The sequence below is a fragment of the Eptatretus burgeri genome, chromosome 6 (genome assembly GCF_056783735.1).
Source record: "Eptatretus burgeri isolate ZD-2024b chromosome 6, Ebu_testis_v1, whole genome shotgun sequence".
Lineage (NCBI taxonomy): Eukaryota > Metazoa > Chordata > Myxini > Myxiniformes > Myxinidae > Eptatretus > Eptatretus burgeri.
This window is the reverse complement of record NC_140966.1, coordinates 62,065,964-62,087,466: the sequence shown is the minus strand read 5'-3', so window position 1 is coordinate 62,087,466 and position 21,503 is coordinate 62,065,964. Positions and strand designations below refer to the sequence as shown.

The 21,503-nt window shown below is 41.7% G+C and overlaps 1 protein-coding gene across 9 annotated transcripts in view; it reads right to left on the bottom strand.

Annotated features, from left to right (window-relative positions):
* The window catches only part of LOC147024924 (ERI1 exoribonuclease 3-like), a 260,432-nt gene that overhangs the window by 219,043 nt on the left and 19,886 nt on the right, over positions 1–21,503 (bottom strand). For 8 of the 9 annotated variants that reach the window (XR_015059267.1, XR_015059266.1, XR_015059268.1 and 5 more), the window contains one exon: positions 1,141–1,403. Coding sequence is in view for 6 of the 9 variants with exons in the window: in XM_085885336.1 (XP_085741462.1) it covers positions 1,141–1,403 (263 nt within the window). In the remaining 3 variants the exon portion in view is untranslated. Of the gene's footprint in view, positions 1–1,140; positions 1,404–2,378; positions 2,401–21,503 lie in introns of those variants that run through there. The other variant, XM_085885331.1, reaches the window with a different exon arrangement.

The following is a 21,503-nucleotide window of genomic DNA, read 5'->3' as shown; positions in this document are numbered from 1 at the left end:
AGTTGGGAGAGATGGGGGGAGTAGGCGGTGAAGGAGAAGTTAAAATGCGTTGTTGGCCCCTCTCAAACCGAGTCTGTACAGTCGATCCAAGATGTAGCTTAAACTACCAGTCCGATTCTGCAGTGTCTGGGATTTGCCTAAATTCTAAATCTAAATTCTAAATCTAAAGATTTGACTAAACATTCAAGTCTGGGATTTGCCTAAATTTGAATGGCCTGATTTAAAATTCTACATGACACAATCTTTGCACAAACAACCAGACTCGGTGGTGGAATGGTTCGAGCGTGCACTCTGAGTATGGGAGGTCGGCGATTCTAACCTCGGCCGAGTCACACTGAAGACTTTTTAAAAAATGGTACGTGTTGCTTCGTTGCTCGACGTACAGCATTTCTAAGGGAGAGAACATTGGCAAACATCCAGATGTTGGCAACCAGCGTGCAGGCTTGATGAACGTTATGGAACCTTATGGCTTCTTCCCATGTTGAACGTCCATGAAAGATAACTCGTATATTTACTTCCGAAACTGAATTTGAAGGAGGTTGTGTTTTCACCCCTCTCTGTCTGTTTGCTTGTTCGTCTGTCTGTCTGTGTGCAGGATAACTTGTCAACGGATTTGGATGAAACTTAGTGGATACGTTGGGTGTGTGACAAGGAAGAATTGATTCGATTTTGGTGAAGATCTGGATATGAGAATTATTTAATTTTTATTTTTAAAGTTATCCTTCACCATTGAGAAATAGGGCCAAAAACGATATACAACATGATATATTTTTTAATGTATTGGGGCCCGATATGTTATCGTGGATCAGACATTACGTGGCGGAGGTACGCGCTCTACTGAGTGCCCTTCTAGTTGCGGCTGTGTTCCGAGTGGCTGTCCGGTCACCGTTTGACACTCGTAGTCATCGATAAAGCAGTCAATGAGATTTAACATCATCTTAACGTGTGGTCTCGACACACTGCATCACTTCAAGAGGCCACAGATTCATATCCCCTGTTCAAAATCAATCGGCCGATTGTGTCCTGAAGTCCTGGTCCTTCCTCTAATTTAACTAATAACGCTCATTCATGAATCTCATTCACTTATTAAAAATACATAAATAGAATGCAGGAAGATCTGAGAATTGATGGAGAAAATACCTGCGGAACAATTTGCTTGTGCTGATCACATGTTGCCTCAAAATCAAGTACCAAGAAAAAGTCGAAATCCTGGTCAGCCGGTGGGAACGAGCGAGGAGAACCTTTTTGTCTCGAACACAAAGTGGGCGCCGTAATCGCCGAGTGTTTGGTCCTCGTGGAGTTGAGCATTTTATGGGCTGTGATGCTGGAATTAGCGCCACCAGTAAGAGGTCGCAGCCCACAACAAAGGAGGAATAATGGCTTCCTGACAAGAAGCATGTGCCCTGTTGGAGAGAAAGAGTTTACAAATTTTCTTTTACTTTTGTCAGTTATTAAAACATCCACGCAAAGGAATAAGCAATTCAGCCCATCTTGCCTGTCACATTCAACTCATCTTACCGAACAAATAATTAAGTTTGCCCACATATTGTGCAAGCACACAAATCCAATTTAATTCTTTCAGGGGCATGCAGTATTTGGCCATTCAATGGGCCAAACTGGCTCACTAATGATCTTCAGGGAGGAGGAAAACTGCCTGTCCCATCTGGTCTCGTCTGCATACGGTGCCAGTTCACCTCTTGTGGCCGCTATTAATGTCCTCCTGGGAAGGCAATGGCAAACCACCCAGCTTAATCCATGCCAAGAAACTACTTTGGGAGCACCAACGCTCCGTAAAGAGTGTGGTACTTCTCGGATCTCATCATTAATGCCCTCAGGGCAACTTGGGATGGGCACCACCAAAACCTGACCTATGAATTGAAGTGCTGGCCAAAAATCACAACCAAAACTGAAAAAAGAAAAGAAACCATGCATCACATTTTGCCAAAAACAAACAAACAAACATTCGTCACAAAGTTTATTAAGAATGTGCCAAGCCAATCCTGCACATTAAACACCATTAAATAAGGGGCCATCTATTTATTACATAAGCAAATATGGCATACTTTTTGACAACATTCATATGTGCTCGATTGCATGTCCTTCCCTCCTCTTACTGTCATCTAATCCCAAAAATTTATTTCCCTTCTATCCTCAACCCTTCCACATACCCTTACCCTCCTTTCTCCATCAATAGCATCCTCCCTTCAATTCGAGTTTACAATTTCATTCCGATCAATTGAGCCTACCCCAAAAGCAACACTTTGGACATGCAGGTGTATTCCTGCTTTTGATCAAGTCAATGAGGTATGGGGCATTCTGTAATTAAAGTCATCTGTATTCCACACTCGTTTGTTTAATGATGGTAACGTCCACCTTACATTTCAATTTTGCAGACATTCTCAAAGGGTCCTTGATGTAGAGCTCTTACACATTGCTGTGCTTCAGCATTAGCTGGAGCCCTTAGCAACGGCACACTGATCAACTCAATCACTTCGAGAAACCAAAATCCTGAGCCACAGAAAATGAGGAAGAAACAGAGAAGATAAAGCAGACAGGTGCAAAGCCAGAAAAAGAGCTTGTCGGATATTTTACATGACAATTTTTAACTGTGTTTTGGTTCACAAATAAACATCAACTTGCAAATTAAATTTGATGCTGTAATGATTTCAACAAAGCATTACACTTATTTGGGATGAAGTGATGGCTTACAACTCTTCTTACCTGATGTAAGAAGTCGAGTCTCATGGAAGAGGGGAAAAAAACAGGGGATGACAGCTGAACAGACAGAGGGGAGAGGAGGTGGAACAGGTAGGCAAAAAAAAAACTTACGGGCACACCACAATACGTGAAGGGGAATGACGGAGAGGAAAAGGGTTATGGGTCAACAGAAGAGCTCTTCCGTGAGGAAAGCTCGTCAACGGGCATGAGAGACACCATGAGGTTGCAATGGACAGCAGACGTCAATTCACAAAATAGCAGGATATCCTGTTCTCAAACCGTTGTATACACTTAAAAGGGCATGCCAAGTGAGATACATTTTCATAATGAAAGAAAACGCTATCGGGTGAAGAAAGATTCGGTCAACAGGAAAAAGGTACACTAAGATTTTTGCAAAACACCGATATTAGAAATGAAAGCATTGAGATGGGAAGTGGCATTTGCTTGTGCCCAAGAATAAAGAAGGAAAATTAGAGAGTTCATGGAACACCTTACCCAGTGCAGTCTTGAGAAACAAGTGCATGAGCGTGGTCTGCGAGCGAGAAATTTGATTGGTCGCAATGACGTAAAATGTTGTAATGTTTTGTCAAACTACTGCTGAACGAAAGGGTTTTGAAAGCGCCAATAAGGTGATTTGTGTTCTACAGGGTTAAAATATATAATTCAATTGAAATAAAATAACGATTTTAAAGGTTGTAGAAAACAACTTTTTTTCGGAAGTTTACCATCGTTGATGCGGAGTCTTTTCCACAGCCTTATTTAACACGTTACATTAGTTCTTCATGCCTGTAAGTTTGTGTCCTTTATGACGTCTTTAGAAACAGTAAGTTTCCTGTTTTGGAATGATTTTCAATTTTTTTGACTGCCAGACAGGCAGACAGAGTAAAAATATCTCGCTCCTCTCTGCGAATATGTGGTTGAAACAAATTCAGAGCTAAAGTACTGCTAAACTACAGGTTCATTCTCCGATTCATGTTCTGATTTTTTTTTGGGGGGAGAGGGTGTGGGGGGTTGGAGGAAAAGGGGAAGAGGGAAATTTACCCGTGTGAATAGTGCTTTAACCTCAGCCAGCGTTTCCCTGGTAAAAAAGAAAATTGTAACATCCTTTGCCACCACCTGCAGGTGGTGCTACATGATACACATTAAAAAAAATAAATTGAACAAAATATATTTTACATCCAAAAAAAAACTACTATATATATATATATATATATATATATATATATATATATATATATATATATATATATATATATATATATATATATATATATATATATATATATATATATATATATACAGTAGACTAGGCGTAAGTCGGCAGCGTGTAACTCGTCACTTCGCCTAAGTCGGCAGCGTCAAAAAGTCCTGAATTTATCTCATGTTAAGTCCCTATGAATAAAGGGTCATCCCTCTGTAAGTCGTCATCTCTAAGTCGTCACTTCGTCTAAGTCGTCAGATGTTGTCTGTTCCCACGTAATGGAAACTCAAGTAAATTACCACTCCTAACTCGTCACATGGAACTGCTGCCTCGTGAGAATCCCGATTTCATGGAATCGTGATGCTCGCTCATTGGTTTACACCGTCAGTGATAGGCTATTTATAACTGTGTACACACGTTGATCGCACTGCAGGCAGGACAATGGCGACTAAGCATAAGCTTACAACTAAAACCTACCAAGAAAAATACGACATTATCCAGTTTTGCGAGGCAAACCCACTGATGAAGAAAACAGCCATAGCTGAGAAGTTGGACATCAAACAGCAGACATTGAACGATATCTTGAAGAATAAGGGCACGATGTTTGGACAAGTGGAGAAGATCGCGAGGCCGGTGGTAAGTGTGAAACGCGTGAGATGTGTGTCCTTTGAAGATGTCGCTGACGCGCTCATTATCTGGTTTCGGCAAATGTCGGCTCAGCCAAATATTCGGTTGGACGGTGAAATGTTGCTGCTGAAGGCACGTAAATTCGCTGCGGACCTCGGGCATGATGATGCCGAGACCTTGCCGATGCACTGGATAGACAGATTCAAAGTGAGGTGGGGAATCGGCAAGGTCAAGAAGTGCGGCGAATCAGGCAGCGTGGATTCGGCAGTGGTGCACGACTGGAAGGATGGCAAATTGAAAGACATCTTGGAAAGGTATCAGCCTCGGGACGTGTACAATGCCGATGAGACTGGGCTTTTCTGGCAGATGCTGCCAGAAAAGTCTCTGGGGTTCGTTGGTCAATCCCATCATGGTGATAAGCAGGTGAAGTTGTTGTCTTACAGTTGTTCATTACCTTTACTTTTGATAAACTGATTCATGAATTCCATCTTTGCTTGATCACTTTCCAACTCACCAATGAAACCCCACCTATGCCCTGAGGATTGTGTTTTCCTTTTGGTACAATAGCCGGCTCTCACACATACGTGTCCAGGCCACGCGCGACTTCATCCTTCACCCCACAGTCATCATGAATGTTCGCATACGCGTAAGTCGTCACATTTCTAAGTCGTCACTTTTTTCTCGGTCCCGATGGTGATGACTTACGCCTAGTCTACTGTATATTTATATATATATATATATATATATATATATATATATATATATATATATATATATATATATATATATATAAAAATTGACCCATCCCACTTTCCTCAAGCCGAAGAAGCTGCATAAAGTAACCCAAGAAGACCTACACAAGGTAAGCCCTTTGCTGTTTTGAACCCTTCCCAGATTTCCTCAACAACTATAAAGACGTTCACACAGTATACACATGAGAATCCAAATTCTGCACACCCCCTCAGCGACCGGACCGGTTTCATCGCTTATTTGGCGAATCATCAGCGATAGCGTAGACAGCAATGCATACCAATGAGGCTCCCAAGCATGTACCACGTGTAAACGTCAAAAGCAGTCAATATACAAATAAAGAAAGACCCACCCACATCTCTCATCTATGAATGAAGGGAATAGCCAATCAGTTTTCACCTAATCAACTAAACCCAGGTGAGTCGTCCAGAAAATTATAATTCTGGCACACCTTGTGTTTAGAGAGCTCAAAAGCTCTGGGAATGCTCCCAAACCCATACTTTAAGAGATGAATATTGGCATCTTGAGGTAATAGAGGTCTAGCTTGAACCACCGAGATTTTCATTTCGACATTGGTATTTTCCTTCGTGTACCCATTTTACATGGCTACCCATGGAAGAGCATATCACAGCAGCAATGGAAGAGCATAGCACAGCAGCAAGCGAAGACCTTCAATGGCCAAAGAGCGAAGACTTCAACCGCCAGAGAGGTGCCTTTAGCAAAGCACAACAGCCAACCAAGTGGTGAGGCCTTCCCCTAGGGGTATACAGAATCAGGGAGAAGAAAGCTATTGAGACACGTATCGGGCCGAGCATGATCCTTATTCTCGAGAACTACGAGAGGGAGCACGCCCGAGTGTGGATGCCTCAACGTATACGAGAGGAGCTGCTAAGTGATCCGGGGGACAAGTTTATCAATAACAAAAGGCTAATACACAGCTAAAAAGATGCAAGTCGCTGTTACTACAGCTTCCAGCTCTTGTAGCTTCACAAAAACCAAAGCAAAAAGTAGTATTAGGTGCAGCAAGCAATGCGAATGCACCCCAGGGATTAACCTCCTGCTGATCGAGAAGGCCGAAAAGTTTCACTACATGTGGATCAAAGACCTCAACCACCTACTCCATTATCAGAGTAAGCACATAGGGCGAAAGCACTTCTGTGAGAGGTGCCTATGTGGGTACTCTTGCGAGGAGCTGCTGGAGGTGCATAGACCAGAATGTAAGGGCTCAGTGCAAACCACTATTCGAGTAGAGATGACAGAGGAGGGGAAAAACATTATCTCCTTTCAGAACTGGCACAAGCAGCAACCAGCTCCCTTCATCATTAATGCTGACTTTGAGGCCCTTAACACCAAGATTGATGGGCCAGAGCAAAACCCTGACCAAAGCAACACACAGAACATGCAACAGCATGAGGCTTGTGGCTACAGCTACATTGTGGTAAGGTGTGATGGTCAAACAGAGCCTACAGTGGTCTACCGGGGTCCAGACACAGCGGAGCACTTCCTCAATGCTATTCAGGAGAAGAGACACATTAAGGATATCCTCAGCAACCCAAAGCTTTTGAGAATGACACCCCAAGACTGGGAGATATACAAAACCAGCATCAATTGCCACATATGTGATAAACCTCTGATAGTTGAAGGGGGGCAATGCGGCTCTGTCCTCAACCAACGTTATATCATCGGAAAGTTTTGGGGGCCAGCCCACAAAAAAAAAATGCAACCTTATGCTGAGGATAAACCAGAAACAGAGAATCACCCCTGTGGTCTTCAACAACCTGAAGGGCTATGACACATCTTCTAATGCAGGCTATCAGCAAGGTGAAAGGTACTATTACCTGTATCCTGAACAACATGAAAAAGTACATTTCATTCTCTCTCAAGCATGATACAAAGGAAGGGGCTCAAGAAGGTGAAAAAAACTAAGGGCTCTTCATTTGAATTCCGGTTCATTGACAGTGCCCAGTTCCTCCTGGCTTCCCCAGACAAGCTCACATCAGCCCAACCTGAGGGCTTTCACATCACAACCACATATGAGCCTGATGAGCATAAGCGGCAACTACTACTGTGGAAGGGTGTATACCCCGATGAACGTATGGACTCCTGGGAGAGATTTGCAGATCCCCTACCACCCCAAGAGGCCTTCTGCAGCAAGATCAGCGATGAGAACATCAGCGAAGAGGATTACACGCACACCTAAAAGGTTTGGACAGCTTTTGGGTGTAAAGACATGGGAGACTACCATGACCTCTACCTCCGTACAGACGTGCTCCTTCTGGCAGATGTCTTTGAGACCTTCAGAAAGACCTGCAAGTGGCAATATGGACTAGACCCTGCCCATTACTACATGAGTCCTGGCCTGAGCTGGGACGCGCTCCTGAAGAAAACCAGTGTAAAGCTCAAACTTCTCACGGACTATGACCAGCACCTCTTCGTCGAGGAGGGTCTGCGCGGAGGCATCTCCATGGTCTCAAAACACTATGCCAAGGCAAACAACCCACATGTCGAAAGGTACGACTAAAGTAAACCAAATAGTCATGTCTTATACCTCGAGGCCAACAACCTCTACGGTTGGGCCATGAGCCAGGCACTGCAAATGGGCGGCTTTGAGAGGGTAGAGGACTGTGGGCAGCTTGCTGGGAGCATTGCAGATCACCTGGCAGACAGCCCCGTGGGCTACATCTTAGAAGTGAACCGAGAATATCCTGAGGAGCTGCATGACAAGCACAATGCCTATCCACTGGCACCAGAGTGCATGGTAGTTCAGAAGGAGTGGATGTCGGAATACCAGCAAGAACTTAGGGAGACGTCGGTCGAAGTAATAAAGCTGGTGCCTAACATCTTCGACAAGACCAAGTATGTGCTGCACTACTACAACCTTCAGCTCTACCTCTCCCTGGGAATGAGGCTTAAGAAGGTCCACAGAACTCTGCAATTGAACCAGAGCCCCTGGATGGAGCCCTACATCTGGATGAACACAGAGCTTCGCAATGAGGCCACCAGCGACTTTGAAAAGGATATCTCCAAGCTCATGAACAATTCTGTCTTAGGCAAGACAATGGAAAAGTTGCGCAAGCGTGTAGACGTAAAGCTGGTCCGTGCCCATGAGAAGGACAAAGCTGCGGTGCCTAATCTCATGCCAAAGATTTGCACGGCAGAAGATGTTCAATAACGACCTCACTGCTCTTCACATGAATAAGAGCAGACTGGTGCGACTTGTCGATGTGGGTATGAGCATCCTGGACCTCTCCAAGCATCTCATGTATGATTTCTACTACAACCACCTTAAGGCCCAGTATGAAGACCGTGTTCAGCTGTTATACTCAAACATGGACTCTTTTCTCCTCGAAATCCAGACAGAGGATGTATATGTGGGCATGGCCACACTCGCAGAGCTCTACGACACGAGCGACTACCCAAAGGACAACGGACTCCACAGGCTCAAAAACAAGAAGGTCCTGGGTAAAATGAAGGACGAGTGTGCCGGCCGCCCCGTCGCCAAGTACGTGGGTCTGCGTTCGAAGATGTACTCGATCCAGAGGTCTGAAGATGAAGGACGAGTGTGCCGGCCGCCCCGTCGCCAAGTACGTGGGTCTGCGTTCGAAGATGTACTCGATCCAGAGGTCTGAAGAAAAGAAGATCCGTAAGGCAAAGGGTGTGAAGAAGTGCATTGTAAAGAAGCACCTTCACCATGAGCAGTACAAAGAGAGCCTCTTTGACAGGAAAACCTTCAGGCATGGCTTGGATATGCTGAGAAACAAGTTGCACCAGATCTATGGTATATGGGCAATCAAGGTGTCTTTATCCCCCTTCGACTCCAAGCTGTGGATAGCAAAAAATGGTGTTGACACGCTTGCATATGGGCAAAAAGACATTCCTGGCCCCTTTCGATGACCTGAAAATAGATGAGGTACTTCGCAAAAAGTAGGAGGTGATTTATATTTCAACTGAAGTACAAATGGAGTTTTCACCCATCTGGGAAAGCAAGATACGATTTAGCAACCAGAGAAATATCCCAAATTCTCAGAGTAGGCCCAAGCGGATGCGGGAAAACATATTTGCTTTTTTTAAAGATGCTCCTTACTCTGGGATTTTTAGATTATGACAATTTAATAATTTTCACAAAGTCCAGCTTTCAACCCAAATATCAACTGCTCTCACAATGCAGGTTTTCAATGCAGGTTTCAATGCAGGTTTTCAAAAATAAGACATCATCAGTTTGTTTAAACTTCAAAACAAGCTGAATGATTATATCATTGAAGATGTCGTACAGCTATTTTGCCAAACCCAAAAGAAAAAGAAATCAAACCCTCCAGTATCTTGTATTCTTAGCGATAACATGGATGACGTACCTGCACCACAGAATTTGGAGAAATCAAAAAAGAACCTCATTATATTCGATGATTGTTTAAATGAAAAAAAAATACGATAATGGATAGCTGCTCTACCAGAGGGAGGAATTCCTCTTGCAATTGTATTTATCTATCACAGTCGTACTTTCAACTTCCACATCGCTCAATAAGAATTAATGCAAATACGTTTATACTCTTCAAGCTAAACGTGAGAGATACGCAAAAATTTTGGATAGATAACTGTTCAACAGTATGTAGTAAAAGTGAATTTGAAGAGTTCATGAAGCACACGAAGGGCAAATATAAATATCTCGTTGTTAAAGAAGTTGAGATGCTTTTTGATATATTCCAATAAATAGATGGATGCGTAACAACGAGCAACAAGATTTACGGAACACCAAAGGTGGGTTTCCAAAGTAGCTCAACAACAACAGCAACACATCCGGAGGCAAAAAATGAACGGGTGAAGAAAGGTTTTAAAGAAAACAAGAGAAATATTTTAAACCATTTCTGAAAGCTTCTCAACAACAAATGGTAGAAACGGGGGTTTCCACAATTCCTTCCATAGAATACACCCCTAAAAACTTAAAATGATAAAAGATTTTGGCCAAATGACAGAGCAATAACTAGAAGATATAGGAGAATTACAATATGATGATGAGGGATTATTCCAACTGGAGGAGGCAAATGAACCTCCCAATTATGTTGTGAGAGTTCCTCAAAACAATGAATATTCAGCGGATTCAAAAACTATAGTGGGTCTCATTCCAACAGAAGAACCAGCAATATTCTCTCTTGTCAAAATAAGGTATTGATATTTAATGACAAATTGGCATTCCTTAGCTCTGCTCGATCAAATGTTAAATCAACTACAAGATTAATGTTTCTTCAAACAAAAGATGGGTATCATGATTCAACTTATTTTGATGAACCGTTGAATTTGAAAAAAATGAGGATGACAGAGTATACAGTACATTGATTTTCCAAACTCACTTGACTTTGGGGTTTATGTTGCTGGGAGAACAAAGAAGAATGAAAAGGAAAAACATATTATTGATGCTTTAAGTAAGCTTGGTTCAGGTTCAGGTGTTCGCTTTCTTCCAAATGATCCAGCACAGTGAGTTAATAGACTGCTATTACTATTAGGTAGTAAGAAGGCTGGAAACAATAATTGCTTTCATAAGGCTTCAGCCATTTTAGACCAGTTGATGAACATGAAAATAATTAATAAAGGCCAATACAAAGATATTTTATCCGATATACAATGAGAATCACGATCTTAAGCTTTAACTTCACAACTAGTGATCAGACGGCTTCATTCCCGTACCCAATACAACTTCACCTTACAAAAGAATACGAACCTTCAAGATTGTCAATGGAAACTTATAATACCCTGTTCAATATCACAGAGAAAAACAACAAGTTCAGTTATAATCCTGGAAGCGGGTATAAAACGAAAACAATCCCACTCGGAATATATGAGATTTCTCAAATATCCTCTGAAATTGCGTACATTATGAAGAAACAAGGGGATGACCCAATAAATATAACCATCGGCATCCAAAAGCATACTTCAAAATCAAGCATTCAGTTGAAAAACGATTCCAAAGTTAATTTCACCATCAAAAATTTATTCAGAGAATTATCGGGTTTCACCTCAAAAGAGATTGAAACGAACGGACTTTATTACAGCGATGATACCATCCAAATATCTTCAGGTATAAATTCTGCATTGATTCACTCTGATTTTGTTGATAGGGCTTACAACGATGGTAAAAGAACAAATGTAGCATTCTCTTTCAGTGCGTACTCAGCACCCATTGGATATAAATTCAATATGGAGCGAAAAAATCTTGTGCATTTGCCTGTATCAGCTAAAACCATCTACTGAGTGAATTTTAGAATCACCGACCAAAGTAATCGCCTGATTTCCTTCAATGGAGAAATTATATCCATCAGAATTCACTTACGAGAAGTTCCCTTATGAGAAATACACTGACTTATTTCGTAAGATTGTATATATATATATATATATATATATATATATATATATATATATATATATATATATATATATATATATATATATATATATATATATATATATATAATGCCTACTGTGAGGAAGCACGAGTTGAAGAAATATAAAATAATTATTGAAGGAGAGGGTATATACCTGAACCCAAACCGTTCTTCGAACAATCCCCAGGGTAAAGGTGTTTATCTTCGTGGAGGATACTACAAACCTAAAAGGCAACCCAGTATTGGAGAACAATTTTGAAGTGGAGACGGAATAATGGATACTCTAATGGGCATTGGTTCAACGATTTTTAAGCATAAGGACCTCAAAGGTTCAACCGCTTCTGCTGTGGGAAATGTTGCGAATGCTATAAAGAGTGTGAAAGACGTTCAGAAGGAATCTTGTAAATTACAGGCTATCAAAGAAATTAAGAAAGGTAAAACTCAACTATCCCCAAAATAAAAACCAAAAATAATTCACATATGGGGTCGGGATTTCGAAAGTTTTCACGTAAAAAATATGTATCACGAAATATACACAAGTTTGGAAGCGATTGATATCTACGATTTGGATGATACCATCATCATCTCAAACTATCAAAAAGGAAGACTACTTCAAGGTAAATGCCATCATAAGAACAGACTGGAATACAAATGGAACAAAAAGTTTTGAAATAAATAATCAACAAACTTACTTGAATCTGGCCGATAGTTTCTTGTTGTGTAAATATACTTTCACGAAGGCTGCTCAAAACACAAATGCCACACTCGTAAATGATTTCTTCTGGAAAATGTTTGACAGTGTTTGTGTGTATCTTGGAACACAAGAAGTTGAAGCGGTTGATTATGTCTCTGCCACATCAGAAATGATGAAATTTACTCTGTATTAGTTTCGTGAAAGAATGGATAAGGGGGCTGTTGAAGGTTTTATCCCTGATATGGCTATGGGAACAGACACTGACCCAGGCTATAATCAAAGAAAGTCAATGTTTAATGATGAATCAAAAGCAGAGAATAGTTTTACCTTGGCAGTTCTTCTTGAAAGGATATTTGGATTCTGTGATTATGATAAAGTTCTGTGTGGACTGAAAATTAGATTTCAACCTCAGAGAAATAACAATGAAAACAGAGTGCTTTTTGCTGTTGCTAATGCTTTTGGTGAAAATAAGTTTGTTATTAATGAGATGTGTTGGTATATCAGCGAATACACTCCTAATCTGAAAACAGAGATGTTGAATAGAAGACTTGACTCAAAGAAGCCTCTGAATGTATCATACCTGAAAAGGAGATGCCAACATGTTAAACTGAATCAAACTGTCTGCACTTGGAATTTGGGTGTTCTGGAAGGAAAGCCGCGATGCTTGTGGTTCATATTTAAGGAACCAGATGGAGATACCGCGACTGATAAGAGCAACGCCTTGACTGCAAATGCTTAGGTGAAACAACTTCGGGTTTCTCTGGATGGTACATTCTACCTGTGAGATAGATTGGAAATTGATTGGGATAAAAATGATTAAGAGGAAGCCTACAAGTCTAACCAAAAGGTGTGTGAAAGTAATGGTAATATAGAGCCCATTTTGGATATGGTTGTGTTTAAAAAGCTTTGTCCAATCAATGTGATCGACAAGTTCTCAAAAGGAAACTATAAAGTCTAATAGAGTAGATACTTCCCTGCACGTTGAAAGAGGAGTGAAGAAATTGATACATATTGTTTGCTTTTGGAAGAAACTGAGATGGTGATTAATGCAGAAAATAGCACGATGGTTAATATTACTTTATTGTTTGTTGGCAATTAAATAAGATGAGGAGTGGCAAAGCACCAAAGGGAGTCTGTTAATCAAAGCAACTTTGAAAAACTAAAATTATGAATTCAAAATCTAAAACCTTGTTCTATCAATGTTGATACAATTCAAAGAAAAGGGGCTGTAAGAATTGATATTTTACTCACGAGAGAACAAGTGGAAACCTTGTATGAAACTGGTCGGCTTCGAGTGAAAATAACAAAATCTATGTTGAATAAATATTCGATAAGGGAGACAAGTGGAGGAGTTATTATATCCCTTCCCCTCTTACTGGCGGGTCTTGGTGCTGCGGGAGCCTTGATAGGTGGGATTTCATCGGCGGTAAAAACTGCTCACGAAAGGAAGGCTCAACTACATCCTCAAAGAGAACTAGAAAGACAAAATGGAGATATTGAGAAACAAATTGCTGCGGGTAGTGGTGTGATTGTAGATTTTGCTCAAAATCTTGAAAGCCTTCCAGATAAAGCTAGATTGTTAGTTGGAGATATGCTTTCTTCTTTTGCACAAGCTGGTGTTAAATTTACAAAAAGAGGTAATAGATTGTATCTTTCTTATAAATAAGCATGAGTATCAGCAAGTGGTTTAAAGAATTTGGGAAAAATATAATCTCGAATGTAGAACTTCAGAAATATTGCAAAAGGCTGAAAATTGATGTAGTAATCTGCATGAGAGACGAATTATTGTTTGCCCACTAATACCAAGAATGTTCTTATGAATTTAGAAGATAGTAATGGGAATGGTTCTCATTGAGTATGTGTTTTTAATGATAAGGATGCTATATATTACTTTGACAGTTATGGCCTTCCAACACCTATTGAAGTTGTAAAAATTTAAAGCGAAGGTGTTTATCCGACGTTTCAAACACAAGTCATCGATTCCAAATGTTGCGGATAATTGTGCTTGTAGGTGTTGTTTCATCTCAACAACACCAGGATTTTTATGGCACCATTTTAAATCTGCTATGAATATAAAGATGATCTTTGTTGGAAAGGATGCATCTACCTTTGGTGTGTCGCAAGAGTTAGATATTGACTTGTCCAATTATTACACAAAAGCACAGGTAGAGCACCAGAAATATCGTACTATGCAAAAATATTGGCATGAAGAATTCTTATAAATTAACCAATTATCCGAGTCTTACAGATGATAACGACTTGGTGAAATTAAATTATTTGGCAAAACACCTCGCCATAAGCAAAATGGCTGCTTATTCAAAAAATACAGAAATAACATCAACAATACTGAGTGCTGCATTGTTTAATCTTCTCATAACAATATAATTTCATAAACAAGGGCATGTAGTCCATTTGAGTAGTATCTTGGGAATACGATATGCCCGATTTAAGGTATAATTAATCATTTTCAATAGACCTACAAGACCTTGAACAATTGAAACATTCTCGCAAGGAAGACAATTATCCGCGAAGCGAAGACACTGAGATTTGTGGAAGCACATTTGGCAAACGACGAATAAAATAATTTAATCGGAGCAGAGTCTATGAAAGCCTCGCTTGGGTTTATATTGTGATTTCAAGAAAAACAAGGTTGCATGTAATAAGCAAGGGTTTACAAACCGATATGATGATAGGAAGATGAGGTGGTGTTAAGTGTTTCAACTTAAATATTTCATATGTTTCTGAAATATAATAAAATTACATGGCAGGAAGCGAGGGAACTCTTCAAGAAAATTATGATTCCTGTATCCAAGGATACTTGCAAGAAAAAGGCATTCGATATTTTATGAAGTATACTCTACGGTATGAGAATGGAACATTCTCAATTATTGAGTAGTTTTACCCTGGTATTGCTTGACCTAAAATATGGATTTAATGAATATATTAAATAAACAAAAGGTATTAAAATTAGCAAAACAAGGAGTTCATTGAGAAAAATTTATTCATCCTTTTTGTCTTCCCATTCTGAAGAAAATAATTACAGATGCAGAAATATCGACAAATCCAGATGAATATATATATATATATATATATATATATATATATATATATATATATATATATATATTTTGTTACGAATTCGCGCCTGCCGGCATGCGAACGACCGCGTGTAGCCAAAAGCGGCCACCTCGCCCACCGGAACGGACAATTCAGTCGTGACCCTCCGGGAATTACCGCCCGGAGCCAGTCACGGGTGGGGGTTTAACCTCACCACAACTCAGTCCGCATTCTACCCGCGCGAAATAGGGTCCGATCGTCGAATGGTCGATTTACCTAAGTACTCGCGCGAGTAGCGTACTGAGGAGTTGTACCACGCCACAGGTCGACTCCGGACATGAACCGCTAAAGCGGCTCGTTCCGTGCTGCAGAGATAACGGAGCGGAGTTATCGTCGACCTCGACGGTTCAAATTATTTACCGGGCGTTTTAAACCCACTATCAATCCCTTACGTGATGCAAGATGGAGATTCAATAAAAGGAAGGAGACGAAGCAAAGTGGGAAACAGTTCAACAAGCAATGCACATTTATTACGGGAACACGGAAGGCACGTATATTACAGTCAAGACAAAATGCAACAAATAACAGTAAAGACAAAAGCAATACGACCGAATAAAATGGCAATTATTTACAACACATACAGTTCTACTTGTCGGGACTCGGCGCCACATCACTCATTCCAAAAAGCAAAGGAAAGAAAGCCACCCTCACAGGCAAGGAGGCAGACAGGTCCGTGGACAAAATGTGCGTGGAACCTGGAGGAGCGGCCAGGTCCACGAGACCGAGAAGGTCTTACCCGCGTCCTCGTGACGCGATGGCGGGAAAGCCGCAATGTCCGCGCCGCTGCGCCCTGACTCCATTCCCCTGGCGTGGTCGGCGAGCCCTCTCCGGCGTGCTCCGCGCAAGCAGTTTGGATGAGACCACGTTTAGGGTGGGGGAGGAACGGGGCCCCCCGGCACTATCTCAGCGCGGATGGGGGGGGGAATTGCTGATGCTCAGGGTCGGGAGAGGAATGGCTGGCTGGCTTGGACCCCGCGACGAGACGGCACCAACGACGAGACGAGCGACCCCCACACCGCAACCTCGATGCCGACCGCCGTATTCACTCGACTCGAACTCGAACTCTTCACTCGCCCCGACCAGCCGCCTGCAACTTTTTGAGTCGCCTTGTGCTCGCGTCTTTATAGGCTGGAGGAGGAGCCTGTATGCAAATTTCAGGATCAAAACGCGATTGGAGGCGGGGCCACGCCACCCTCTGTTCAGCCATTGGTGCGGCAAAAAGGGAGCGTGAACCTCTTCTGATCCGAATTCCTTTCGTAAAGAATCCACGTTCATCGTGCTTGGAGGCGGGGCCATACTGCCCGACGCTCGCCCAATGGACGGAGAAGAAGGGGGCGTGAAGCCTTCCTGATCCGGATTTCTCCCTCGGAAAGGCCGCCATTCGCGCTCGCGGCTCGATGCGTTTGGCACCAATCGCCGAACGGGCCCTAGACAGCACGACGTTTGGTGTTGACTGGTGGTGTGGTCCATGGTTGTAGAAGGAGATAGGCGAAGGTGGTGGGGTGTTTGCTGTGGTGGTTTGGTGGTTGGCGGGCGTCGTTTGGGAATGGCGGTGAAGCGATGTTTGCGGGATGGAATTGTGAAGGTAAAGGTAGTGGCTGTTTGCGTTGTTGGTGGCTTAATGGTCCAAAATAACAATAGAGAAAGAAAAATGGCTAACTCAAAGCATCGCAGCCCGGATGAATCACACATATTCCCTCTACACAACGGGTTTGGGCTAACTACACATGAACTTCCCGATATATCTCACCTGAGGACTCTTTATGGTGTAATGCAAATTTCCACAACCATAACAATATATATATATATATATATATATATATATATATATATATATATATATATATATATATATATATATATATATATACATACATATATACATATATAAAAACATACTTGGTGATGAGAGGGAAGACGACATGTACGACATACTAAGGGTTATAAAATTTAACGGGGTGATGGTGATGAGAGGGAAGAAGAGTGGCGAGGGAACAAAATTCTATAATATTTATACATGGAAGAAAGTATGAAGACACTACTTTGTATTATCCGTTTTGCAAAGTGAAGATCCAAATGTTAATGTTGAAAGCGAAAAAGCTTCTTGTAATCTTTATGAGTTAAAATATAATGATTCATTGTGCCAAGTGCAGAAAGAAAACCGAGACGAGAGATATCTCTATTCTACAAAGTAAAAATAATGGAGTTATACAGAAAGGGGTATGTACGGTGTGTGGAACTAAAAAGGGTCGATTCATTTCTAAGCATAAAAGTGGAGAACATATTCAAAAATTGCTATCATGAAGTAAATTTACAACGATTGGGAAACCCGAAGAACTTATATATGGTCCCTGGAGATATACCCCTGTATTTACATCACACGGTCCCTCAAGAAAATGGGATACCCATGAGGGATAGCTGGCCCTCCCTTATCAACAAATCGATAAGTACAACTAAAGCTTGCAATACACTGAGGGCATTGGACTATGATGAGCAAAATGTACCGACCAATCAATTGGGGGGGGTGGGGGAGGGGGAGAGGGGAGTGAGGAGTGAGGAGTTGTGAAAAAGCTGTATTCACTTGTTCCAGTTAGTTCCTCCTGTTGGTGGTTGGTGCATGCTGCTGGAAACGTTGAGGCCTACTTTCTTTTTGCTTTGGAGTTATTTTCTTTTTAAAGTATAAAGAATGTAAATCGCTCATCCATGGTGAAAACCCGAAGCCTTTTAACTTATTATTGTTGTTCCACCATGGAAACTTTTAAACAGTACATATTTCCACATTCTTCACCAATCACATCAAAGTTCGCGTGTGAAGTCCGAATTTCTTACACGTCTGGTACTGGTTCTTTCAATAGTTGTAAAACGTGATGATCTCAATCTTCTATTCATGGGTCTATGATTGACGGTTCACTGGCGTGTCCATTTTGATCATGTTGAAAACTGTTGTTTTACGACTCAATCACAAAAGGTCGTAAAACAACCTTTTACGACCCTTGATGAAGAACGTTGTTTTGAACGTACAACTCTTGCAAGTACCAGTCCCAGACATGTTAGAAATTCGGAGTTAAAGTTTATGTTCCAATAAAACATGAAATACTGTCATGTTTGAGTTGATGATAATTTTAGTTTTCATATGTGCTATTTTTAAATGGAAAAATCAAATAGGGAGGCCCGTGTGCACTAATATTCAAGCATACGCATATTATCCAAATTCTACTATCTATACTAATAAATGTGCGTGTGTGTGTGTGTGTGTGTGTGTGTGTGTATGTGTAGGTCTCCTCCATAACTCCAAAACCATGAAGCCGAGCAGCCTGAAACTTGGCATGTATAAAAAGGGAACTTCAAAGAAGTGCATGAGTGAAAATTGGGTGTTTGGGTTAATTAAAACACCCCTTTTGAAGATAATGAATGGCCTTATTTAATTATATCCTTCATCAGGTGCATCTTCGGCCACCTCGCTCTCTATGGGGTCTTAAGGCATATCCGAGGTTACCTCGCTGGGGTCTGAAGCCACCATGTTTTTTGGCCTGCTCAACCATGCCTTTTGTTTTTCCACTTTCCCCACTCATATTGCCGAATGCCTGATCATCATAGCTACGAATCGCTGGGTGCATGGCAATGCTTAAAATGCCCAGAGACACCAGCATTCGTGGCTCTATTTAATTTCCACACATGCCATAACCTTAAGAATCTCTTAAAATAACCTGAATTACAAAATTTCAGCTCCAGAATTGAACTTATCAGCAGTTCCGACTTTTAAAAATGTGTTCATTTGTCCAATTCAGACATTACTTGGGCATAGCATCTCGGGGAGGTGTTTAATATGACAGATCACTGCTTGTCAAGTCAGCCTTTCCTTATCAACCACCTGGTTGGAGTGCTTCCTTGAGTGCTTAAGCAACTTGGAAAGCACTCTACAATATTTGCGCTGTCACTGAATACTATATATTGATCGACTTGAACAAAGGTCAGGGCCACTCACCAGGCCCGTCGCTAGGGGGGGGGCATTTGGGTGCAATGCCCCCCATGGCGCATCTGGTGCCCCCCCCCATGGCGCATCTGGTGCCCCTCCACTTGTATGCCACCCATTTATGCCCTGTTATGTTGCAACCTGTGAACAACTTAGTGTTTAAGGATGAGTGCCCACTGTTAACTTGCTGTTTAAGAGTTCATCTGTGTGAACTAAAACCCTTATTCCAGATGTTCACCATGGTGAATAATAAGGCCTTCTTGGATAAACTGTTCTTTAATAATATCCTTCTTTGAATAACAGTCAAGAGATAAGTGTGCGCTTCCCAGCACATCTCCAAAAGCAATTGGCAAGACAATACAGTCCATGACCACAAGATAAAAGATAATAACGCAAGCACCAACGCCAGCAGCCAAGATGTCGTGTCGAATGTCAATGTTGTGGGTGGTTATACATATCGTGGATCATTTATTTTTAAGGAATAGCCAATCAGCGTATTCGATATGGAGACCCTATTGAGCAGGTTACCTGATTGGTTGTAAGTTAGGTATAAATGTAATATAGTCATAATATGATAATATGATTAAGGAAAAGACATAAATTTTCATTATTAAAGATGAAGTGCACGTGCACCACGTGACCTTAACAACCCGTCAACCCTCCATCTTACAAAAGTAATTTTATAATAAAAATTAAAAAACGTGTGTTTGCAATCGTGCTTACATTTGAAATTATGCAGATAAAACCTGTTTTTGATGCATCGATCATTTAATAAATAAAACCGTCAACCGTGAAATCTCGCGAGTTGCGAGATTAGTGACGCGAGTAAGGAGGGACGAATCACAGAGCACGAGCTTGCAGCAGGAGATAAAGACGTGGATGATGGATATACGAAAATGGCTCAGAAAAGGAAAAAATGCAAGCGACGAAAATGAAGAAGATGATGAAAGACATGTTGTGGGAGGAGTTGGAGGAGGAGGAGGAAAAGACGATCATGTCGATGAAATACCGACAGAAGCTGGCCAACCTGGCCAAGCCAGCAACGTCAGCCCTGCGGCTGGAGCCCCAGCGCAGGCAGCCGAGTTGCCACGCTCGGCGGCGGCCTCGGGATCGGGTGTGACTGTCAAGCCGCTTCCCGATGATCTTGGAAGTGAGAGACCGAATCAAGTTGTTCTACAGCGGTACCCTGGCCATCTGTTGCAGAACAAGAGTCGCTCGTTTGTGTCCTCGTGGTACCAGACGAATGAATGGCTGGAATACAGTGTGCAGACAGATGCAGCATTCTGCTATCCATGTAGGAAGTTAACACCACACGTGGTCCAGTGGACTCTACTTTCACAGTGCGAGGCTACCGGAATTGGAAACATGCCGTTGAGAAAAGCAGGGGGTTTCACAAACACGCAACTTCAAAGGAACATTTCACTTGTGTTTTGAGGTGGAAGCAGAATGAGAGGCGCATCAATTGTGGTAAGGAGATTTCCACACTCCTCAATGCTGACCAGCTAAATAGAAACCGGTACTATGTGTCTGCTCTTATAGATGTTGTGGGATTTCTCGCCAAAAATGAGATACCTTTTAGAGGGAGCCTTGATAATTTTGAAGATATGTCCGACAGGCACAGTGGGCTCTTCCTCTCGCTTTTAAACTACACACTCAAAAAAGACACCGAGCTTGCCGAAATAATAAAGCATATCCCACGAAACGCAAGCTATACTAGCCCAGAAATGCAGAATGAATTGATCTGCACATTGAGTAATGTTGTGACGGATGCCATCGTGGAAGAAGTAGGCACATCGTGGTTTACCATCAAGGTGGATGGGACGAGGGACCCCACTTAATTGTGAGAACATATCAATCATCATTCGCTTTGTATCGGCATCAAATGAAGCAACAGAGCGTCTACTCACAATAGCTACAGCCGACGCTGGAGATGCAAAAACATTGACAGACCTAATAATTGTAGAGCTGACAAAAACAGGACTTGACACGTCAAAATATTAAGTCAGGTGTACGACGGGGCTTCGGTAATGGCTGGGAAGCACGGTGGGG